The 26,780-nt window shown below is 37.5% G+C and overlaps 1 protein-coding gene across 3 annotated transcripts in view; it reads right to left on the bottom strand.

Annotated features, from left to right (window-relative positions):
* The window catches only part of ESRRB (estrogen related receptor beta), a 103,928-nt gene that overhangs the window by 35,986 nt on the left and 41,162 nt on the right, over positions 1 to 26,780 (bottom strand). For all 3 annotated transcript variants that reach the window (XM_026664264.2, XM_087951951.1, XM_087951952.1), the window contains one exon: positions 12,341 to 12,750. In XM_026664264.2, coding sequence (XP_026520049.2) covers positions 12,341 to 12,750 — 410 coding nt within the window. The remainder of the gene's footprint in view (positions 1 to 12,340; positions 12,751 to 26,780) is intronic.

The raw sequence follows: 26,780 nt of genomic DNA, 5'->3' as shown, positions 1-26,780 counted from the left end.
AGGCAGGCAAGCAGGAAGGAAGGAAGGAAGGAAGGAAGGAAGGAAGGAAGGAAGGAAGGAAGGAAGGAAGGAAGGAAGGAAGGAAGGAAGCGTTTGAAGGAGTTTTTGAGGTTTGCCCCTTCCTACATTACTGCCATTTTAATTCCACAGTTTCTAGAGCATCATGGGGCATTTTACACATGGCTCCTAGCCACCTGACATTGTTAGACAGCCTAGAAAATAATTAAAGGGAGCACAAGGGGAGTATTAGAAGTGGACTGTTCTTTGTCACTGGAGTTTTGATATTTTTCTCATACAATGTACCTAAAATGAATAAAGTAGGGGAAACTGAAAGTTTACAATTGTTTCTAGTTCACACTGATTAGATTTCTCTTATACAGCAAGTACAAATAGTGGTGACATGTCAACGAGCAAACATAGCTTTCCCCGTTAAGATCACTTTTACCTAAAGGGGAAAAATCTGTTTGGGAACAAGAATCAGACATCAGTAACATGAGATCATTCACTCTAAACTTTCTCCCAAGATCAAACTATGTGTTGTACCAGGAGATCTTTGGGAGGGGAGGATGCACAGCAAGCTCACAGAGACCATGCATTTGATCTTAGATTTGATGCTGTACTGGGACAATGAGCAGTTGACTCTATAAAGATTGTCTCTGCAATCAAAACTGCTCCCCTCAGCCTTCCTTTCCAAAACAGGCATTGGAGAAAGGGGAATTAAACAAGCTAACAGATACAAATACTTCTCTGATACATTAGCAAATAATAATTTTCATGCATTCAAAGAAATAGCTTAAGAGGCTCATAGGAAATGGAAGTCTCAAGTGGTATAAAATGGCCTAAGAAATATTTTATTTTTGTATTTATTTATAACAAATTTAGCCTGCTTTTCATTAAAATTAGTACCAAAGAGGATGCAATAAAACAAGCCAATAAAACCATACAAAATGCCATTAAAACAATTCAAAGGCATAATAAGACAACTACAGCCTCACGCTAAATGATGCATCAGCATAAATTAATCCTTATGGTGAAATAATTAAATCTAGAAATGGCACGGTCTCTGCCCAGAGGTCTGCTGCCTAGAATGAGACAAATATGTGTTTGTTGGAAGAGGAGGTTGTGGATGTCTAAGGCAGGGAAGTGAATTGGAAGATTATGTTGCCAAGGAAGAGTCATGAGTGTTGTGCAAATGCTTTGATGTAGACCTGGTCAGATATTGCCTTTTCGCATACCTGCAAAGCAGTGGTGGGATTCAATTTTTTTTTACTACTGGTTCTGTGGGTTTGCCTTGGTGGGTGTGGCAGGGGAAGGATATTATAAAATTTCCAGTCAGAGGTGGTATTGGCCGGTTCTCCAAACTACTCAAAATTTCCACTACCGGTTCTCCAGAACTGGTCAGAACCTGCTGAATACCACCTCTGCTGCAAAGACAGGCGCAACGTCCATATACTCTAAAATGCTTTTCTTTTTTTACAAATCTGAAACTTAGCATATTGCAGGGCATGTAATTCTTACTCTTTCAGCAATGAAGCATTAAATACAAAACTGAACTCTGCTAGAGAGAACTGTGACATATGCGATGAAGCCTCACGTATGGGTGTTAATATGAAAGAATGACTATTTGCTGGCTGAGGGGAGAAATAGTTTGTTTGAATTGCCCCCAGACACTTCCACTTTTAAGTCAGGAGTCAGAGTGATCAGACAAGGGTCTCCACCGCAGCAGAGATCTCTGTGGTAAAGAGGGAGATGCCGTATAACATTTCTGTCTTTTTTAGGGCCAGACTCAAATGGATTGAAACATGCAGCAATTGAAAGAAATATGATTTGGTTATGATCTTGACATAAGAAGTTAGGACCCACTTAGGATCAACAACAGGAGCAGCTGTTTTCCTCCTTGTCGACCTGTATGCTGACAACCTTGCTGCTACTATAGATTTACATTCAGGATACAGATAGATTGGTCAGAAGTTCCATAAGCTATATGCATCTGTTTCCATTCAGTCTACAATCTTGGCACTGCACAGTAATTTCAATAATCAGGGCAGTATCAAATATCTCTAAAAGCTGGAATCTGAAATGCAGGCTTGATCTTCAGTTAAGAATTGAACTTCAGTGGCAAGGCAATCAGTCCATTCAGCTGCAAACTTACTTTTTCCAAGTTTGCAGCTGAATGGATGGATTACCTTGCCATTGCAGTTCAATTCTTAATCTTTGCCTTTTAAATGCACAAGAAGGTAGAATTTAAATTTGCCCTTTCCATATTCCTGCATTTTATCTTCTTTTCTTTTCTTTTCTTTTTTTTTACAAATCTCAGAATGCAGTTCCTGCAAAGTATATTTAATGTGCAGTCAATTTCATACAGGAAAAGCAGTGACGCCATTATACAACTGGTCATAGTTAGGTTGGATGTCCTAGGACATAGCATTACAATTACAATTCCCAGCCCATATTGCCACTATCCATGGTGCTTGGGGCTGTTGGAAGTTGATGTTCAACCATTCTATAATTCTATACCTTCTTCTCCAGTAAACTAGTGGAATGACCCTTCTCCACTTTTCCAAACTCTACCTAATCCCGTGTGTGTGTGTGTGTGTGTGTGTGTGTGTGTGTGTGTGTGTGAGAGAGAGAGAGAGAGAGAGAGAGAGAGAGAGATTGCATGCATACACCTCCCCCAGATCTCACCAGCCAGTAAGTTTGAGCTTTTTGTTTAAATATTGCTTTAAGTCATATTAATTAACCAGACTGTGCCTGAAGATCATCACATTTAAAATAGACCTCATTCAAAAAGGAAGAATCTAAACAAACGCTCTCAAAATATTAATGCCCACTAGGTGACCTTGTATGTATTTATAAAGACAACATGCTGCAATTGGCGAAGATGGATAAGGACATTTTATTTATGAATGATAGTGGATCAGCCTGTTTGTTAGGCTTCCCATACACAGCAATAAGCAGAGTTTCAAGAAAAATGCAGTTTTCCTATTGCTCTGTCAGTTTATAAATTTAAGTCTGCACAAAATTTATATCCATTTTTGTATATCCCCAATTCCCCCAATACACGCATTGTTGCATGCAAATGTTCTGCATATATGCATTACTACTGTCTAATTCTATTCATGTATGCATTTTATGATTGGAAAACTGCAATGCAATGTGAGGCAAAGTAAACAGCATTCTGGTTTATATTCTGGAAATTATATATTAAGGTTGTATTAAAAGAAAACAAATTTATCTTCCATCCTTTACTCTTATCTGAGGAAAAGCCTACAAAAGCAGATGATGTATTCCCCACAAGCAAGCAATTCCAGGACAAGCTAGACTATTGTCTTCAAATATTTAACAAAGTTCTCTGCTCTGTTGTTATTTTATTTTTACCCCATCACAAAGTATGTCAATTTCTTTTATGAGTCCTGGGCTGCCTGCCAGAAGAAAAGATCTACTCACACCACCTTGCAATTTCTGTAAGTGCCTTGTGATAAAGTGATGAGATTAACTCATCAGGATTCCAGTAGCCTTCTTCTACCTGGCAGTCATGCTGTCACTTCAGTCACTGTGGACTAGGGGCAATCTGGCAGACAATGATGGAAAGAGCTCCAAGGTATGCTCAGCAGCTAGAAGAGGAAGCAATGCATGCCAATGAGCAAGGAAAGCTACATGGATATTTGCAGGCTTACATTTGTCCATGAGAATATGCTCTCTGAAAGTGAGTTATTCCACTGTACCACATCTAATTGAATCAAATGAACATTTCCCAACAATGCTTGAGGAGACACACGATGAAAGTGGAACCTAATCTAGGAAGCAGCTTGTCATGCCCCTGACTCTGAGGGAGAGGAGGAACAGCCAACAGGGAGTGGTCTACTCAGGAGGAGAGGGCCACGATCCTCTTCATGGGTTGTAGGTGTGAGATCTGCATAAGAGTCTGGACCTGCATGCTAACAAACACTGGAGACAAATTAGTGTTTTATTCCTAGAGAAGGTTTATCTTGGTTGGCATTCTTCCAATGGACTGTACCTGGTTATCTTCCTGAAGTTGGTAATTATTTATCCTGGTCTGTCCTGGAACTTTATTCAGTGCAGTTTGTTTTTGGTTTTTGCTTCGTTATCTGCTCTTTGAATTTGAACTGTGTTTCTTTTGTCTGGAATGTTATTTTGAAAATAGTTTAATCTTCAACTGTGAACAATTAAACAGTGAAGCCAAGTTGAAGGCATTAAAGGACCTTTATTTACGTTTTGGTTTTTGTTATATTTCTGATACACTCCGGATCATCACACAGCTCAGAGCTTTTTCAGATACAGAAAGAGATAAGGAAGTGTGAGATTTAGCCTTCCTAGGTTGGTACAACTACATAGGGCCCTTGAACTGCAAAATATGTGCCCAGGTTTTTTTTTTTCCCTGGTGGATAAACAAAGTCAAATGTGTGATCCTGCAGCCCCCAGAAGTTTGGTAAATAAGGCAGGCAATCTCATGTATTAACTAGAGGTACCTTCTAGGACGGGTGTCATACTTGTGCCGTCATGGTGGTGTCATGTGATGTTTCGGGACTTTTTCCCCCTTTGCTAAACCGGACGTGGGCGTGGCCAGTGTGTGACGCATCCGGCCTGCAGCCTGCGAGTTTGACAGCCCTGTTTTAGGACTTTCTTTAGGCCTTATTCTACTTCTACTTTTCCTTTCCCCTACCTCACCTTCCAGGTCAGAAAGCTGGGACTAGAAACTACTATCTACTATTTTTATATTACCATGCCTTTGGGTATCAATTGTTTTGAGATAAAACAGTTGCTTTTATTCTTTTGTATGGATTTTGTTTTGAACATAATCTACGCAGAATATTTGTTAGAAAATGGTAAAAATGCTGAAAATAAATAAATTGTTCACATTCCATGACTGAAGACTGTCATTTTTATTTCCCACAATTTTCTCAACTATAAACTATAAGAAGACCACTGAATGACCATTGCAATATATTGGTTCCTTCTGATTATAGAACATCTTTGCATGTTGTTAGGGACCATCTCCAATACAAAATCCTTCATGGAAATCCTTAGAGGCAGACCCGTTAGGCTACTTTAAGAGCAGTTTCCACATGCTTCTTTATTTTATAGATTGTTTCCAAATGGTTTAACCAACTGGAATGTATCAAACAGGGAAACTTCATCAAATCACTTTTTAGAAACTAGCTATTTAACAGCATTTATATATCATCTCCAAATGAATTATACTCTTGAGGGTTTCCAAGACTTCATTCATAAGGTATTCTATTCCTCTGAAGTAATGATTTATTCTTCCAAATGGCCACCAGGGATCATAGGATTGAAATAAACAGTCTCAATGTTAACAATAAGAAAAATACACTACATTATTGCTCAAAACTTTACTCAAGCAAATGCCATATGCCCACGAATCTTGAAGAACTGTCCTTTCAAATAACTCCAAGGATGCATTCTCATATAACCTGATGACCATTTATGAGGACTGCATCATATTACTTCCCATTCTTTCCCAACCACCTAAAACACATCATAATATTGCAGCCAATAGATAAATCTTCCAGAAAATGTATCAACACTGAAGGACTTATCAGGTTGGAAGCTATACCTGCACTAGCAGTAAAGCCATTACAATAGTACAGTCACAATGGGTTGATGACAAATGAAGAACATTTTATTCCATTCCCTAGAGTATGATTCAAAAATCCTTCCTCTGTTGGGATTGAATAGTACATGGTTGCAGTTACACTAATGTACAGATATTTCTAATGTAATTCAGAAACTATTACTTAAAAGTAATTTTCCATTAAGTTCAGGAGGAATTTCCATCATTTGATAGACATTACTGCCTCAATTCAAGATTAATACATCTATCATTTTCTATCTAGTTTTGAAAAGCAATAGGTACTAAGATTAAATGTAAACCTTCAGCCTATCTGGTGTTCTTATCTTATAGGTTTATTAAAGTAATAATTGAAAGCATGGATCCACTGTGAACATCTTCTCAGAAGTTGCTTTGTCTAAACTCACTTTTACAAACAAAATGTTGAACTTTGATGCACAATAACAGGCAAGACTAAATGGTAAAGTGTCACAGACTCTAAAAAAATCTGTGCACAGTTTTATGTAACATGGTTACATTCTTATTTTAAATGGAAAAAAGTGGCTGGGTTAATCAAAACTCTTCATTAGAACTTTTCCATCACTTTTAAGAAGCTACAGGAGGGTAAAATTTGTTACTGGAGCAGTTGCATTGGGAAAAGTTAAGCTTTTCTGCACTACTAACCTGGTTTAAACTTTTATACTCCAAACACCACTAATCAATAGGAAAAAGATAGACAGGAAAAAAGTACATGTTTGCAATTCTAATTGCTTTTCTGAGGGTTAATAGCATATTCAAAAGGAAGGATTTAGATCAGAGGTGTCAAGCTCAATTTCATTGAGGGCCACATCAAGGTTGTGTTTGGCCTTGGAGAGCTGGCCAAGATGGGCATGGCCAGCTTGACATCATTTGTGTCGGGGGGGGGGGGTCCTGTGGTCCCCTGAGCACACTGCCTCTGAAAATGGGGTCCTGAGCTCTGTTTTCAGTTGCGATGGCCACCTGCAACCCTCTGCCAGTGAAAATGGAGCTTGGGAGGGCCGTGTGTGGCCCTCCCAAGCTCCATTTTTGCTGGCAGAGGCATTGTGGGCCAGTCTGTTACTGTTTCCAGGGCAGCCCCATGGGTCAGACCTAAGCACCCAGTGGGCCAAATCCAGCTCCAGACCTTGAGTTTGACACCCCTGATTTAGATCATGGAAATGGAGCAAGGGAGCATCAAAAAGATCTGCATCTGCTTATCAAGTAAACAGCCAGTCAAAAGAATCTAACTTTGCTTTGGCTCCCAACAAATTAGGCAATTGGTTATAATTAAAAGGTTCTCATTAATCTCCTACTGCTATCACCCAAGAATGGAGGGCCAGTTATGAGATTTGTTCCAACATAACTAATAGCTTTCAGAGAAAAGGATACGAGCTGAGAAAATCTGGATGATCATCTGTCCAAGATGTCATATCTATAACTGATTATTTGTAAAACCCCATGTGGTTCATAGGCAGATATAAGGATTAGTCCTGGGCCTGGTACTCTCTAACATTTTTATTCATGATTTGGAGAAAAAAGGTGAAGGAGAATGATAATCGATATTCAGGTGAAAGAAAACTAAGTGGAATAGTTTACATTCTTGAAGACAAAAATGAAATTCAGCATGCTATTCCTCTGCTATAGAAGTCAGCTAAAGTATTAGAGTGAAATTTAATAGAGACAAATGCAAAGTTCCTCACATAGAGGAAAAAAATCAAATGGCCATATATAAGATTAAGCATACAAGGTTTGATAATAATATGCATGAAAGAGGTCTTTGAATTCAACTTGATCTAAACATTAATATGTGCAAATGCAAATTGGGACTGCATCAACAGAAATATAAGTTCTATACAAATTGCAGGAAGTAATAGTTCTAGACTACCAAGCATTGATCAGTGTCATCTTGGAGCACTGTCCTCAGTTCTGAGCACGACAGTTGAGAATTCGTGAGAACTGGAACAAAGTACTACGAAGTACAGCCATGTGGATAATCTGAGGATTATATACCAAATCCTATGAGGTGAGATTAAGAGAACTGCTATGTTTGCCCATGAGAAAAGACTCCAGAGTGGAGATAGAATAGCACTTGCCAAATGCCAGAAAGAATGCCACAGAGAAAAAAGAATTATCCCATAGTGCAGGACATAGGATAACAGATGCTGCTACAGAGGGACAGATTTTGATTTAATGTTAGGAGAATGACACAGTGGCTGAAGATTGGAAAATGTCAATCTATGCTGCAATGCCAAAACAAGAAAACTTAACACTGTTCAAACAATATAATATTCTTATAATTTCACATGCTAGTAAAATAATGGTTAGGATCATTCAATGCAATTTAGAGCCCTCCATGGAAAAAGAAATGCCAGTCATTCAAACTGACCTTAGAAAAGGCTGGAGAACCCACAATATTATTGGGGATGCGTGTAGTATAATTTAGAAAGCCAAACAATACCAAAAATAAGTCATGACATAGTTAATGGGTTGAAGAAAGGCCTCTAATTGTGTTGATCACATCAAACTGAAATGTGCTCAGAAAATCTTATTATCCTCATGAGAAATTTATATATACTATGAGCAGAACATGATTAAACAGGCTGGCTCAAGGATGGCAAAGGAGTGTGACAAGGCATTCCCCCTCATTTATTCCATCTATATGTCAACTGTATATTGAAGGAAGGTGGATGTAAAAACATGACCATGGTTTTAAAATCAGAGGAAGAAACATTAGTAACTTGAGCAATGCTGATGACCCTATCCTGATAGCCAAAAATGTAAAGGATCTGCAAACCCTAGTAATAAGAGTACAGGAGCACAGTTGAAAACATGGGACTAAAAAATTTTTTTTAAAAAAATGAAGACACAAGCTAATGACAACAGGTAGAACAAACAAGCCTTAGAACTGATAATGAAGATACCGAAAAGGTGGATAGCTTCCGCCTTTTTAGGATCAACCAACAATAGTAAAAGGAATCAAGAAATACACTGCAGGCTAGCACTTAGTAGATCAGCCATGAAGACATTGGAGAAGATATTCAAATGCCACAATGGGTCTATACCTACAAAGATCAGAATTATATAACCGTGGTATTCTCTGCGATGCTATGGAAGAAGGTGAACTTTGAAGAATCAGGATAGGAAGAGCATTGGCATCTTTGAAATTTAGGGTTAGAGAAGATCTCTGAGAAAACCATGGATAGCCAAGAAAACAAATAAATAGATTATTGAACAAAATCAACTCAGAGTTGTCACTCAAGAGACAAGTGATCATGTTAAAAATATAATTAGTACATAATGTGTATTTCAGACACATTATGTGAAGACTGAGTTCTCTGAAAAAGGCTCTAATACTGGGGAGAAAATGAAAGGAAAGAAAAGAAAATAAACAGCAGCAAGGTGGATGAATTCAGTTTTTTAAAAAGAAGTTTAGAAATGAGCATTTGGGAAGAAAATACATCTAAAGAAGCATATTTGGGAGAAAATAGATTCAGCATTATATGCTGGTATAGAACTTTTATATGAATTATTAGCAGATATGGAAAATAATGGATTTATGAATAAATATGCAAACATGACATTGATTAGAAATTAGCTGATCCATCAAGCTTTAGAGAAAGATAAATTGTTCTGTGACAATTTAGTATTTCAATATTAAAGGTCTCTTTTCTCATTTTAAAAAAAACCACGAGAAGATTGTGGGAAAAAAATCATTTCTTTTATATGTTGAAACTTTCTTTTGTTAAACTGTGAACACTAATAACTTTGTTTTAAGGTTCCAATGTTCATGAATATGTTTTAAACCAGGGGTCCCCAACTCCTGGGCTGCCACTACAGCCCATTCAGAACTGGGCCATGCAAGTGGTGGGCACTTGATGTCTGTGTGCACAGCTCCACTTGTGCAAGCGGTGGGTGCTTACAAAATGCAAAATATTTCAGACTCATCAATTTGCAAAACTATAGGTAAGGGAATGCATGTTATAATACATTGAGTCTAGATAAGATCCAGTTTAGTGTAGTGGTTAAGGCATCAGGTTAGAAGCTAGAAGACTCAGAGTTCTGGGACTGCTTTAGGCATTAAACCAGCTGGGTGACCTTGGGCCAGTCACTCTCTCTCAGCCAGAGGAAGTCAGCAATGGCAAATCATTTCTGAAATCTTGCCAAGAAAATGGCAAGGACTTGTCCAAACAGGTGTCAACACTAATTCGAAGGGACAAAGAAAACGTCTGTATGTACAGTATTGATATGCACACATATTGAAAAATGAAGCAGATATACTTTTGTAGTTTGAAATGTATTGATTAGAAAACTGACAGAATAGCAGATTAATGGCTACAGTTTACCACATTATATTACTATAATAAGGTCAATAAAACGCAGAGATTTTTGCAGCACTGCCATTCTCTGAATTGAAGGTTTAAGCTTTATAGCATTTTTCAGGTGCATGCCCTTGTAACTTTTTATAATTTTTCTTTCGATGTAAGATCAATTTTCTTCCTATATTATAGAAGGGAAACTGAGTGTGATCTCTACAAGTCAGCTCAGCTGGAACAAATTCAGTGTTTATCTGTTGGATTATATTTTACTTGTTTGATGCATGCATAAGAACTAAAAGCAGCTAGAAAGTCAAAATGTCATATTTCTTCCACATATGGTTTTCACTAGTGGTTAGTTACTGCTGACAGTTTCAACATCAATAGGATATAAAGAAAATAAATAGGTCCATTTAAGAGATTTAGTACAATAATTATATTACGTGATATAATTAAAATGATTACCATCATTTTCTGTTTAAAAAAGAAGTGGCATTTGAATGTCTAATTATTTATCTGGGTCTAAGAATAACTGTTTCACAATAATTCCTAAGCAGCGGACCAGTAGTTAACTTACTAGGATGTTTACAGGAATGGTTAAAAAAAGAAATCAAGATGGCGAGCTTGCAATGGAATAACTTTGTGGTCTTGAGAAAAGAGAAGGAAAGATTCTGCCTAGGACACAGACAAGAGGGCCTGCCCTAATGGATCAGGCAGTTAAAACTGGTAGGTGGGAAGAAGTTTGTACTTACAAGATCAATGTCAGCCCCCTCACTCCCCCAGGCTAACCAGATAGGAAAAGAACTAGAGCGGCTGTAGTCCTTTATGGTACGGCTACATTAATAGAATCTTTCTGTCCCTCTGGTTTGATTGTTCCCTAGGCAGCATCTCTCCTTCTTTTTCCTCAAGGCCACTAATGTGCTCCATCACATTGTCACAACCATGCGATCAAAACTTACACCCCTCCCCCCTTTTTTTTTTGCATCATTGCAACACAGGTAAAAGAGGATAGAGCTTTGGGGGCTTCCATCTTCACCTTTTTTATTCCCTCATCCAAAATGCCCACTATAAATAACATTTTATTCTTGAAATGTCAATATTAATCTGCAACAATATTACTGATTTCTTGGCTTGGCACAAGCTTCGTAGTTCAAAAAAAAAAAAAAAATGTTGGTAGCTTAATACCACAAAAAAAAAGGCATCTATTTTCAAAAGTAGAAAATGTTCCTAATAGTCTAAGAATATTTCTCTCTTAGAGAAGCGACACAAACTGAATGAAAGAGTGCTTGAATCTGCAGGATGAAAAAATTTAATTCAACTTTCACACTGATAAGAAGAGAGTTAAACATCTACTTTTGAGGGTAAAACATTTAGCGACATCTTTGGCACTCGTAGATTTATATTTGAGCCATGGTGTCCCAGTGGTTAGAATGCAGTATTGCAGGCTGACTCCGCTTACTGGCAGGAGTTTGACTGTGACTGGCTCAAGGTTGACTCATCCATCCATCCTTCCAAGGTCAGTAAAATGAGGACCCAGATGGTTGGGGGCAATATGCTGACTCTGCAAATTGCTTAGAGAGGGCTGTAAAGTACTATAAAGCTGTATATAAGTCTAGGTGCTATTGCTATGAACTAACATCCCCAAACATGCTGACTGCGGAATTCTGGGAGTTGAGGTTCACAAGTCTTAAAGTTGCAAAAGTTGGACACCCCTTATTTAAATACGCAAAATTTGCAAATTTCACTTACTTGAGACTACCCAATAGCCTAGAGAGTTCTTTACATCCCATTCCGGAAGGTGCTACACCATCTCATTTGCTGAATATATCTTCCACGCACAGAAACAGACAGTTCTTCTGGCCTCAGAACAGAACTACTCTTGTATTAATTCCAAATTTTGGAATGCTTTTAGTTCAATTACTGATTCTCACCCTTAACATTTTGAATAGGATGTAAAATAGATCTCCTTAACCCAGTCTTAATTAACTGGCAGTATTGTTTTTCCCATTATAGTTATGGCTCTAACAATTTTAATAGTGAAAATAACTTTTTTGTCTAAAACACATTTGATTATGTCAATGAGGTAGCAAGCCTAGAAATCATATAATCTGACTTGCCCAAAGTTGACAGCCAGGATTTAGAAAATGCACTTATGGTTTTGGTACCCAATTATAGGACGACAAGAAAAATGTTGCTATGGTTAGTAAAAAATACTATCATGCCTTTATTGTAATCCTATGCTGTCTAAATTCACATTGTCAGGTTGCTCGCTTTTCAGCTCTAATCTCCTTGAATATTCAAAAATATTTAGCCATCATCAATTCCAAGATAAAACCCTATAGTGAATTCTGTCTGTCAGCCAACAAAAGCAGTGTTTTGATATAACCATTTCAGTTTGCTATCACCGGCCTCCTACCTTGAATTGTTCGTTTGAAGAAGGCTTTGCATGCTTCACAAGAGGCCACTCCATAGTGATATCCAGATGCAATGTCCCCACATACTAGACATAGCCTTTTCGGGATGGCATTGAGCATATATTCGCATTTAGTGGGTGAATCTTCCATAATAGCACTGGCACAGTCGTCATATCGCTTGCGGCAAGGTCCTCCACCAATCCCTGCGCTGCCGAACATGGGTGGTGAGTCCAGGCCATTAGAATGGCCACCTATAGTGATGCCATAACCACCACTGGCATCAGATGAGCCACTGGGACTATGATGGCTGATGGCGTCAATTCCAGAGGATGGACTGGATGGCTCAGTCTTGATGAAAGATCCACAACTGGAGGTCAAGTGCCGCTCATCAGTGGACATTCTGCCTAGTAGCCTGTGGGTTGCAAGAACAGAAAAGAAGCCCGTTAGCTGAGAGAAACATTCTACCTAGTTCAGATAGATCCCATTCTGTCTGCTGAATAATGCAATCAGAGGTGGTATTCAGCAGGTTCTAACCAGTTCTGGAGAACCGGTAGCAGAAATTTTGAGTAGTTTGGAGAACTGGCAAATTCCACCTCTACCTGGCCCCGCCCCATCTATTCTCTGCCTCTCAAGTCCCAGCTGATTGGCTGGGTCTTCTTTTGTGCCCTGCACAGGAGAAGGGAGCTGGAAAGCAGGTTAATGGGGTGGGGAGGGGATGGGATTTTGCAGTAACCTTCCTTCAGGAGTGGGGAGGGAATGGGGATTTTCAGTATTCTTACCCTGTCACGTCCACCAAGCTACGCCCACCAAGCCATGCCATGCCCACCAAGCCACACCCACAGAACCAGTAATAAAAAAATTTGAATCCCGACTTCCGGTTTGTCGGCCGAGCGGCAGGGATTTGCAACTCTGAGCGATCCCTGCCGCGCTAGCCACTTTTGGTGCTCCGATCCGGACGGGTCCAGAGCTAGGCTACCCTGCAGGGGTAGCTGAAGATAGGGGGATCCGGAGAGGGGTTTGGGGTGTTGCAGACCCTCCCGGCCGGCAGAACCCCTTTTCCCAAGACGTGCAGCGGCGGTCCGCAATGGCCGCCACAAAGAAGCCGGCAGCTGGGCAAGTATGCGCAGGAGGAAGAGGAGAAAGCTTTTGAGAGTGAAAGTTTTCTTGGTTGATCCAGGACTCTAAGATACATTTAATATAATTCCTGGAAATGATGGCTTTTTGGATGATTCTTTCCACAAGAGAAAATAAGCGGCAATTTTGAGGTGCTGAAAGGAAAGTTTATTCTCCCTCCTGACGGAATTAATAAGTGGATATTGAGAAACCTGTTTTTTCAGGTAAAACTAGCTTTATGGGATAAGTCGGAAGGGGGAGGACAAAAACTATATTCATCTGGTTTGATTTTGTTGGAGGAGATGCCTTAAGGATTTGAAGACAGAAATATAACTCCAATAAGGCTTCAAAATACAGATTTGGACTTTCTTTTTTCTTTTGTCTGATACTACCCCTGGAAGAGAAAGGGAGAATTTTGTCTTGGCTTGGATTGATTGAGGATTGTGGATTTGGGGATTGTTTTACTTTTTTTTGAAATATCTTGGTTGGTGTAAGAAGATAAAAGATAATCCCACCACTGAATGCAATCACTACTAGCATACTTTTCTGACAACGCCCAGATAACTTGTGTTAAATCTATGAAACGGAGAGCAGAAATGGAATAGGTTACACTTGGAAGTTGGGCAGCCTTTGTACATTAGATTTATAAATAAATAAATCTTAAAACACAATAAAACTGAGGAACTGAAATTGACAAATTTAATTTCCTGAAATTTCCTCAACCAATAGATCACCAAAACATAGCTAGCCCTCAAGATTTACAATACTGCAACTTATAGAATTTTCCCCTAAAAACTATATTTGTCAAAGAGAACAATATACAAAATTGAATTGGGAAAAATGGCTTGAAAAAAAATTAATTGGGCAAAAAAATAAAAGCATGCTAAATGGACATGAACATTCATATGGAAAACAGTAATAGCAATCATAAATTGATATCAAAATATGATATAAAAATATCAGTAAAACTAAAAGAAAGGAAATTAACAGATTCATTTGTCCTTGGGTTTTTGAATGATGTAAGGTAGTTCTAGAAAGAAAGAAAAAAGCATCCTTGACTATAACACCAAACTGAAAAAAATGCTTATGTGATGCCCTCATTGTTCTTCATCAGGGCATCACATAAACTTTTTTTCCCCAGTTCCTTCTCAATGAATCACTGTCTATGTTTTTACAATACTGCAATGTGATCCCAGGTGTTTATTCTTTTCTTCTGTTACATCTTTTTAGAAATACATATATAGCGGGGGATGGGGGGGACTGATAAATTTTAAGGACAGAGCAGACACAGAGGCAGATGTATGACTTTAGGAAGTAGTGTTTCTCGGCTCCTCTATATGCATGGGACCTAGGCAGCGATGAATACAACTTTTGCCCATATTCAGCAAACATTTCTGACACCACTGTGGTACAAACACTGCAATAAGATTTGAGATTTCTGCTAGCTGCATCCATCTTTGTAAGTTCCATATGAATCATTTTCTGGCTAATTGGCACGATTAGTGCTTTAAAAGCTTCATGCAATTTTTAAAAGCCAGAGCAATGAATCATTATCACACCAGTCCTGCAGGCAGATAATTTTCATGAAATCATACTGAAAAACCAATCAGGAGCCTCTTTCCAACGTTTTAAAGTTCTGAGTATAGGAAGAATTAAAACAAAACAAATGCCCAGGTCTTCTCCGCAACGGAGGCAGACATGCAGTGTTTAGGGATTTATTTTAAAAAGGGGGAAATGATGGAAGATTGCAAAATAAAGAATATTGTGGAGAGAATGAATAGGGAAAGTATATCCCTCTATTGGAACACTAAAATCCATGCAGTGGCTCACTATATGACGTACATTCAGGGCAGACAAAATCCCATGAAACTGATACAGAATACAACGAAAAGAACATTTCCTCAATTTTGCTGACAGATCAAATATCTTTCTCTCTCTTCCATCACCCTGTCAATTCCATCCGTTGGTTTTATAATAATGCAATTTATCTGTTCATCATTTTTTTCTCTCCCCATCCATTTTTTTCTTTTATATGATGTCTTTTAGACTGCAACCTTGTACAAAGAGACTTCTTTCTATTTTTCACTTTTAAAAAATAAGTGCCCAGTAAGCCCTTGAAGACTGGAATAAAAACTCCATTAAATAAGGAAATAAAGAAAATGAAGTAACCTATACAAAATGAACCTATTGAATTCATTGTCCTCATATGTTATGATCCCTGGATGAGAGAGTTTTAGAATTTATCAAGAATTATTAGACTAAATATAAATATATAAATAGCTAAATAAAATCTCCATGTTCAGAACAATATTACTGTAAAAATGGATGCAAGAGACCAATAATAGTGGAGAACCTTTGTGTTCTTGCAGTACATCCTGATGCATGATAAATAATCCTTGCAAAATTCTTATACTTTCATGTCCATCCTGCAAGGTTCATATTCAATGCACCCACCATTCTAATAAAAACACCAATTTTGTTTAAAGTGAAACACCATCCCATATTTGCTCTTTTGCTGGGCCCACCTAAAATGAATGTACTGTAAGTATAAGGAAGGCACATAAAACCCAATACCATTTAGTAAGACAAGGTTCTTATCCAAGGATACATCCACAACAAAAAAGCATTTTGCTTGGGACTGCTTACTTAAGCAAAGATGTTAAATGGGAGAGATTTAATCCAGCTCTCTAAGAATCAATGAAGGCATCTCCATATTTCTGGTCTGAATAGGCGTACAAAATCTAACCACGGCACGTTTCATTCTCCCTTTCCCTTCTTTCTTTTAAATAATTTCATGGCTGTCCTCTGGATCCCCTCTAAACTGTCTCAGGAATAGTAATGTACCTAGACAGGAATATTGAAACTGAAATATAGATAGATTACTCAGGGGAACAGAGAGTCTGCTTCCTAAATATGAAGTTTGAACTATGACTTATATAGTTGTCCCACTAGTTGCTTACTAAGACTTGTATCAGGTTGCAGACTGATATCATTTCTATCCCCTCAGATTTCTCTAGCACAGCATATTTTCCACTTTGCAATCTATTAGCTGTTGCAATACTTCCTGCTACTCTCATGGCTACTGGCAGAACTTCCATGCGGTCCTAAAAGCTTGTTAGGCACAAGCCTCTCCTTTCCCAGTGTGACAAACACAAGCTGCTCCTGAGACACCCAGGAGAACTCACCCAGAGAATTACTAGTGGGTTGAGAAATCATGTGGCTTCAATGCAGAAGCAGTTATGTGTGTGATACTTTGGATTCTAAATGCATCTCTTTAAAATTCTGCCTCCATTAGGAGTTCCCTTCTTCCCCCAAGCCCCCTGGCCATCACTGAGTATTTCCTCTTGAAAACAGCAAATGTCATCTGTAGGTTTTGCTTACATAAAGGCAGCAAATGGATGGACTTCCCCTTTAAATGCAGTGTCTATAGAGATTCTCAGTCATCCAGGTCATGGTTGTCCCAAAAGTGCTCTTTCAAAGTGTCCCAAAGCACCTTTGGGACACTCAAATGCACTCTGAAATTTTTTAAAACCAAATCTTTTAATCTCAGTGTAAATGTAAGATATACTATCAGTATAACATCAATGACAAATTTTATACTGGCTGTCTGCCTGAACAGGAAACATGACCAAATGAGCTAATTCTATTTTATTATAGGGTTACATTAACAAAATCTTGCAAGTCCAACAGTACAATTTTCCTCCCATCTCTTTTACCCCCAAGATATTAGAGAGGGTCCTTTCTGAGCCTCTTGCTCACCCACTGTCCAGCTGGGGAATATGCTACCTCTTATCAGACCATTCCCTATGCAGGAATTCTGGATCCAGTCTCTCAAAATCATTTCTATATTGAATATAATATATTTTGAATATATTGAATAATGATGTATTTCATTACACTGTTCTCACCCGTTAAGAAATAAAATGGTCTTGATAAGCCTGATCCTCTTATCAAAATACAATTGTACCTTTTGGAATTCTTGTGAATCGTGTATTTATCTTATCTTATCCTACTTTGTTTGGGCATATTGTTGTTGTACATTTTGTTGCCTTTCTTCTCCCTTGTCTTTGTATTTACTCAGCTCAAGTCAAAGGAAAGGAATAGAGAGGGTTGCATAACTTAGTAATAGTGTATTGCAACATTAACAACAAAAAGTTTCAGTAAACCTTTTAAGAGAACTAATTTGGTATATTAAGGCACATACTAGAAACTGAGAGACTGTGAGTTTTACTCCCACTTCAGGCATGAAGCCAGCTGGATGACCTTGAGCCAGTCATTCTCTCAGTCCTGAAAAGGACACAATGGCAAACACCTTCTGAAAAAAACTACCAATAAAAAACTGTAGGGATCTGTTCAGTCAGTTGGCAACTGACTGAACTGCCAACACAGACTTGAAGGTATCTCCCCCCCCCACAAACCCCCCACAACCCCCTCTTTTTAAATAAAATATAACTCCCTGAATAAATTATAAGGAAAGCTTTCCGTTTCAATGAAGAAGTTCCTGGAGCTTAACATTAAACTTTTTCCATTCAAAAGGCAGTTCTGCTCTGATACTACAGAAGTTGAATGGGACACCTTGGCTCACCCAGCTCACAATATTGTTTAAGCTGCTCAATGCAGAAGAGGCAGAGGTCTAGCAGAAAAAAACAATGTGGAAAAAATATAAATAATGCGAGTAATTATTAAGTTATACTCCCGTATCTGATTTCTTTTTTAAGAATTGTCCTAAATAGACTGAGGATAATAATGGACATTTGTAAATTCCTTTGAGAAGGTAACTGAAAAGCAATAGGCAGGATTAATGGAAAGAAGACTTTCACAGGAAGACGGCATTTGCATCTCTCTGTACTTACAATGAGATGCATTCAGTGGTTTAGAGGGAGAGGATATGATATTAATTGGCAAATTGGATTTGCTTGGAGAGTTCACTAATGAAACACCGGGAAGCTGGCGATTTTAGATCTTCTCGTTTTAGCTTCCTCTGGGGATGAGCTGCATAGAAGATGATGAAGTGAATTTGAATCTCTGGGATAATCTTAGTCTTGGATAGCTGGGCATGTGATATTGTGGAATCAATAAATTAGGATTTCCTGTCTCAGGTTGATTCATGGGATGAGTTTTATGGTTTTAGAGTCCAAAGGGAAAACAAAAATGAATTTGCATCCCAAATTAATTAGCAGTATACTCAACTGAGCCATGCACATTGATAGTTTCTTGGTCTAAATATAGTTGTTGCAGCTTTTTTGATGCTGCAGCTGACAGTGCCAATGAATTAAAGCAGGAAAGTACATTCAAGGGTACTCAGGTTGGTTGGATTGATATATTTTGATTTCCAGGTTTACACATAAAAAAATAAGACTGAATATTACATATTGGATGTTGGAAAAAATCTTAAATAAAATTTAGAACTTTTCGGCCAACTGTATTTTGATTATCTACCATGTTCCTCAACATATGATATTTTCCAGAAGGCAGGCTGACAACAAACAGATATCCTGCTGGGGAATATGCTACCTCTTATCAGACCATTCCCTATGCAGACAGATTGCCTCAAAATTGAGGTCCAAAATTAAGATTGTCCTAAAAATCAACACGTTTTTATAAAGTAGTATTGACTGGATAGCTTCCATCCAATAGCATACCTTGAAATATTATTTATTAGAAAAGCCTCTCTCTTCTGACACTAGAACCCCCTTTTAAAACATTAGTTTAAAAAGTTGCTCACAAACATCTCAGTTATCTGCTGTCTATGGGCCAGCGGTTGATCATGCCTGCTTTTAAAATATTCTTTTGATTCAGAGAAATGAATCAAATATACCCCTTTGCAATAATAATGTAATCTGTCTATCTATCTATCAAAAAAATAAGTGATAAATGATAAAATTATAAAAGGTAATAGTCTACAGTAAATATAAATCCACAGCAAAAAAGGAACAGCATTATATAAATATAACCTAAAACAGAGAGATAAGTTATTAGATCATTTTAGATCTAAATAGTAGATCAAAGCTACAACTAATGTAAACTACGTCTAAATCTAAAATATGTTAATTCTTTTTTCAAAAACAAACAAGATGGAACAGAAATACACATTGGTATACATTTCAAAACCAGGAACTACAAGAACCAGGAAGTAGCAGAAAATTCTCTTGTCATTACCTGGACCTCAGAATGAGAAAATACTTGGGCAAGAAGAGACTATGCTGTAGCAGATGATCTTGGTAGCAGGGCAGATACAATTGGAAAGCATTCCATCAGAGATCCAGAATCTTGCAATTTAATACAGTTTTAAAGGGTAACCTGAACTAGGACTGAAAATAATTGGAAGGAGTATAGGTGACTGATTTGCATAACACGATTGCTACATCAAGTCCCATTCAGATTGACTTCCATCTGGACCAGACACCTGTTCTATGCATGCCAGAACTAAATAGCCATGACAATCAGGTACTGAGCAGACAAGTAGTCCTTGCTGAGCATTTTGTTCCATAAGTTATTTAAAGTCTCAAAAGCTGTTGCAACCCATTTACTTCCAGTGACAGGCTATCCTAATTGTTCCCCCACATGGAAACTGTCACTGTTAATTTATATCTCAAGCAGAAATGAACTGACAAACATTGTAAATTTTTCAAATATTATCCTCTTCCAAATAGAAAAAGGTCTACTACGTATTCTGATCATATGTTAAGACTGCACGTTTGCCACAATAGACAAATCTAATAAAATATGAAGAAGCTAGGAGCTAATTCAGCACCCTGGACAGTTCTAAATGTACATTCATTGAAATCTATAATACTGAACAGGACAATCTGCTCAAATCTTGAGGTAGCTTGTGAATTTTGGGAATTGTTAACTTCTCTCAGAATTTAACTTTATATAAATTGAAGTGGGGGTAGATTAGGAAAAACTATCAAATAAATGCCCCCATACAAATAAGAAATTTGATTTTTCTTTGGTTCTACTTTTAGAGGTTACCTCTCTTTGCTTAAGAATCCATTGATTATGCATTATTGACAAAATGGGCAATTGTTTAATTGCTTGGTATCAAATTTGCCTTATTGAAAATAAGTTATCAATAGCTGTTATAATAAAAGTATTTGCTTAAAAATGTCCTAATGATTATATTTTAAAATGCAAAATGGGGCTAAACAACATTGCTCTGACATTAGCCTTTTATTCTATATTGTTGCCTTCCCTCTATTTAAAAAAGTAAGGAGATTAAATCTTAGTACATACTAAATTAGGTTGCAATCCTGCCAAAGTATGATTGAATTGTGTAATATTTACTATTGAATAGATATGGGTATGGTAGCTTATATGTGCTTCATTAATATTAGGAATGAAAAAGCTCCTTTTTCCATCTAAACTCTTCTTTAAATTGCTACTTTCAGCACAATAATACCTTCAGAGAATTTTTAGTAAAGAATAATATACTTACCTGTACAGATAATTCTCAACTTACAACCACAAGGCAGCCCACAATTTCTGGTGCTAAGTGAGACAGTTGTTAAATGAATTTTGCCCCATTTTACAATCTATCTTGCCACACTTGTTCAGTGAATCATTGAAGTTGTTAACTTAGTAACAAGGTTATTAAGTGAATCTGGATCCCCCATTGACTTTGCTTGTCAGAAGGTCGTAAAAGGGGATCACTGCAACCGTCATAAATATGAGTCAGTTGCCAAGCATCTGAATTTTGATCCCATGACCATGGGGATGCTGCAATGGTCATAAGTGTGCAAAATGGTCATAAGTCACTTTTTCAGTGCTGTTGTAATTTTGAACTAAAAGAACTGTTGTAATTCAAGGACTACTTGTGTTCATAAGTAAATGAAGATCAAAATATTCACACCATGCATTTTGAATGTTTAAATGTTTTACATGCATCTATTCATATATTCAGAGAAATATGTGCTTAAAAGGTAGGGCCATGCATATTATCTGACACTGGGTTCCTTCTGTATATTTCAGTCCCAATTCTCCCAACTGGATTTGCTTGAAAATTAAAAACATCTGAGATTGGGACCCTGCATAAACATGAATCAGTAATCTTTAAAATAGTAACACTTATCTGTCTTCATATATTCTGACAATAGGTTTCTCCTCTACTTTCATAGATTTTCTAGTTCCCCTCCAATTCACTTAAAATGCATAGTACAATATGGGAATTAATGTGAAAAAATATGCTTTAGAGACTAATTGAGGTTTATTTCCACAGGGGACAATACAATCAATAATAACCATAAGCTTGGTTTTTAATATTTCAGTGTATACTCAAACAAGTTTACAATAGAGGTTTACTTCATATATAAGATTCTGGGGATGTATCTTTTTAAAATGTAATAGAATATCTATCTAGATATTACCTTTACAGACAGCATTCTTGCAACCTAGGAGATAAGGTGAGGATTCCTTTTGCAAGACTGAGACTTGGATTCAGAATTTGGAATAACAACCAATCAGCAGATAAACTGTATCCAGCATGCAGGAGATGACTATTATTTGCCATCAAGTTGCCATAAATACAAAAGGAAAGCTAATATATATACACTGTAATTCACAGACCTAAATTTATCCATCCATGTACTACTTACCAAATCACATAATAAATAACATGAGGATATTTAGCTCATTATCAAGTAATTAAATCAGTTGTAAAAGGAATATTTTCTACTATGGCTAAACTAATTTTACAGATAAATTATATTAATATCATTAAGGCTAAATTTTTATACACAGCTAGGAGTAAATACCATTTAATTCAATGGGATGTACTTTTAATATGTTTTAGTAAAACATATTAAGATTATATTACTAATTCCCTAATATTTCATAGTTTTCTGAAGTGATCGATTGCTAAAACTTTGAAAACTAAATAGGTCAGATTCAGTTTAAGATAAATTGGTAGGTTGATTCTGCTCAGGGAGTACTACTGTCAGGCGCAAAAAAACCAGGGCCATACATGAAGTTCACATTAATCTAATTTCTTACATGCCTAATTTCTTACATAGGAATCTATTCAACTAACAATTAGCACTATTTTGGCACTAGGAGCAGGTTAACAGAATTCAAGAGGGGTTTTGTGATGGCCTCTTCAGATACTTCCCCAGACACCGCTCTGGACGCCAACTCAAAAGAGAATGAGTCAGTCCCAGGCACATCAAGAGCGGGGGGTGTCTATACATCTGGAGGGGCTGGTGGCTCTGAGCTGGGAGCAACAAGTTCAAGCATGGCAGAGTGGTCGCAGGAGTTATCAGAGGAGCAGCCAGATGAGCATGGGTCAGTTGAGGCACAGCTGCAGCAGGATAGCCCTGAGGCTTCAGATGGAGACAGCATGAAGCTGCAGACAGGCCAGTGAGGAGGAGGAGGAGGAGGAGGAGGAGGAGGAACTGCCCCCCTGATCTGAGAGCATTCAGGGCGTACAAGAGACAAAAGCAACAGAGATTGGCCTAGCTACTCATGAGGTGGCAGTCTCGCCCCTCTTGATGGGCTGCACCAGGTTTTGGCTATTTAGTGCAGCAGGAGAAGGGAAATGACCAGTGGTGGGATTCAAATCATTTAACAATCCCCATCCCCAGCTCCCGTGCATATGCAGGATGGGCCTCCTGAGACGGCCAACCTGACCCTGGGCGAACTAGTTGTTAAATTACCACCCCCATCAAAGTGGATCTTGGGTGCTACTCTGCAATGAGGAAATGGGCAAATGAGCAGCTGGCATGAGGGAGGGAAAGTGGTCTTCTCCTTCCCTCGCACCAGCTGCTCTGTTGCCCATTTCTCCATTGCAGCACAGCGCTGCACCCAGGATGCACTTTGATAGTGGGGTGAGTGGGTAATTTAAAAACTGGTTCACTTGAACCGGTGCAAATCAGCTGAATTCCCCCACACTGGAAATGACTCTGGGAACAACACATCCCTTTTGGAGTGTACTGTTTGCCAATTTTTAAAGTGAGCTTCCTGACCCTGGCCGTGGATTTTAGACGGTGGATTTGTGCCTTGACTCTTGGACCTGCCTCTCAGATTTGCCTTTGCCTTGAACCCTGTTCTCCAGACCCAGGTGGTGGACCTTGATCTTTGTACCCTGCCTTGCTTCTATTTTGTCCTGCCTTGTGGACTGCTCCAGCTTTGTGGATTCCAGAACTGAGCTGGGAATTTGTTTTTTGGGGGGGTTGCCTTGATGCTGGACTGAAAGACTGTTGGAAAGGCCTTCAATAAAACCCTTGAATTCTCCATGCTGTGTGTGCATGTAAGTTGGAGTGGAGAGGGTTGGACTTAGTATACTTGTGGCTACATAGAGATTCTAGGCTGATTTTTCTTTTAACTCCCCCCATCCCAGGTTCTGCCACTCCTCCCCCTGAAAAGAACTCTTGAAAAGTCTGAAGGAACATCACACAGAAGAAAATTAAGTTTTGTCCTCCATTGTTTCAGATTTCATATCACCAAACAATGTATTTAAAATATAAGAAGATATTCTGGCTGGATGTTAGGACATATTTCTAACAACATAATTTGAAAAAAATTATCTAGAGAGATGGTGGGGTATTTTTCATTGGCCATCTGTCAGGGATACTTTAATTTGGATATCCTAAAAAGCCCCTTTCCAACAATAAGAATCTGAGGTTCTAGGACTGAAATTAACTTGATATAATTTGATTTTAACTTGAGTGGTTCAAGAGAGGTGCTTACAGCATTGCCAATCAAAGGAATCATGCAATTATTCCATCCTTCACTGGACTCTTTCTGAATAGAAAAATTGCCAAAGTGTGAGAGATGATAGAAGGGATAAAAATGGAAAATGACATCATTTTGTACAAATAAATGAATGAAGCAAGTTACTAGAAATTCAGCCTCGTCTGAAAACTTCTGTATACATATATTATGCCCATTGAATGTTTCCCTGTTTTGACTAGTTCCTTATTCTCTGAACTGTTGTTACTTAGGAGAGCAACACATACATAAGGTCCATACTCATGTACCCTGCAACCTACTTATTCACAACATTTAATTATATGCTATAAACTATTCTGGAGCAAATTTTAAATGTTCATTGTAAGTCATAATTTTGTCTACTTTTCCTCATTGTAAAACAGAACTATGAAAAAGAATTTGCTATTTATACTGAATATAGCCACTGTAAGAAGTGAAACAAATGGCAAGGTAGAAATCAGCAGTTCTCAGGCCAGACAGAAGCTTTTATGTTAGCAAATGAATTAAGTTATATCAGCTGAATGAATGGGTGCTTCCAATGTTATGACTATGAAAAGAAGGCGAACTCTGTGCTGATTTAAAAAGATGAGACAAAAGGCTAAGAACTGAAACCCTGCAATAGACATATAAATACAGGTTTTGATTTTTGGATATGGCAACAGACCAATCATGCACACACACAAACAATTTTCACACCTTTTTGTCTACGGGAGTCTTCTATCAGTAAGTTCTTGAATATGAAAAGCAGTGTTTGGAGAACTGAGGCACATTGCTATGTTTTAAAAGAAGCCTGATACACACACAAATACATCATATTTTGAAATTTAGTTATACAAACACTTCTGATATAGAGAATTTATTTTGGGTTTTTTTAAAATATCCTTTGATCACCCTGAATATAATGAAGGAATGCTGAAATACAGATATTAGTATTGTAGGCTGGAAGTGGTTGGTGCAGTGACAGAGAAGGTACCACTGCCATTCAGCTCTAAACTTATAGTCTTCTAGTCTACATTCAATCTTTTGTAATTTTAATTTGTTTTCATATTTATAATAGTTTTTATTTTTCTATTTATTATGTTGTAAGTCACTCGGGGTCATCTCAAATAGAGGGATGGATAGTATGTAAATTTAACAAAGAAATATAAATAAATAAACAGCTTATATAAGTGTTCAAAGAATTGTTTGAAGAGGAATCATTCTGGGAAGCAAGATGGAAGATATACAAATTTAATAATAAATAAATAATATAAAAAAATAAAAATTCAGCACAAATATCGTTCAGCATAATACCACTGTTGCAAAAGAAAGTTTTCTAATGGATTGTATTCATTACTTTGTATAGATGTAATACGATGATAATATAGAGGATTATATTGGTACATTTAGATATTTATTTCAGCACCCACATATTTAATCAAGACAAAATAACCCAAGCCTGTCTAAAAAGCAGCATGGTCTTCTAACTACTTTCTAGTCTCAAGTTATGCTGTAAAATTTCTGTTAAAAATAGCATACTATAAACTGAGAAAAAATGAAGTTCAGGCGGTTGAGGTTAGGTCAGGAAAAGAAAGCCCAACTTTCATTTAGTGCAACAAAACCACAAAGGCCAAGAGTTCCCAAGGCAAAATAAACTGAACTTTTTTTTTTTTTTTTTGCATGAAGAACACATAGCATATAGAATTACATTCCAACATTTATACTCTAGTTGAGGCAGCCCATAGTGGTACAAAGAAAAAAAGGAGGGGAGGGGAATAACAAACAATCCTCTGCTAAAATAGTCATAATTATGAACATTAAAAACACATTATATCTTTCATAACTTCAACTATTGTATATTATGAATCAAATGTGATTCTTTATTCCAGCCCAGTTTAAGAGTAATTATTCCAAACTATTTTAAAAAAGCAATTGACCAATACTCGAATACAGCTCATCAGTCTGGAACCCACATTACGTATCTGATATTAGCACAGTTGAGAAAGTCCAGAAATATTTCACAAGAAGAGTTCTCCACTCCTCTACTCGTTGCGAATACCTTATGCCACCAGACTCGAAATTCTAGACCTAGAAAACCGCCTTTGGTCCGATCTAAGTATAGTATATAAAATCATACATTGCAATGTCCTACCTGTCAATGAATACTTCAGCTTCAACTATAACAACACTAGAGCAAACAATAGATACAAACTCAAGGTTAATCACACCAAACTTGATTGCAGGAAATACGACTTCAGCAACAGAGTGGTCATTGTCTGGAATACTCTACCTGACTCTGTGTTTTTTTCCCCAAACCCCAAAAACTTTAATCTTAGACTGTCTACTATTGACCTCACCCCTTTCCTAAGAAGTCTGTAGGGGGCGTGCATAAGCGCACCAACATGCCTACCGTCCCTGTCCTATTGTTTCTTTTATATATTTTTTATTTTTCTTATATGTATCCATGTGTTCATAACTATGTTTTTACTTATACCTATTATCTTGTAAGCAATTGACATAATAAATAAATAAATAAATTTAACATTTTCTTCTTACTTTAAATACAGTTCTTCAATATTCAATAATTAGATATTAATTCTTCTATTTACTACTTCTTTAACTTGACCTTTTGTGGTATGATGTTGC

This window comes from Notechis scutatus, chromosome 1, assembly GCF_049901735.1.
Source record: "Notechis scutatus isolate UNSWTSFEM ecotype Mainland chromosome 1, rNotScu1.2, whole genome shotgun sequence".
NCBI classification, from domain to species: domain Eukaryota; kingdom Metazoa; phylum Chordata; class Lepidosauria; order Squamata; family Elapidae; genus Notechis; species Notechis scutatus.
This window is presented reverse-complemented; position numbering and strand designations above follow the sequence as displayed.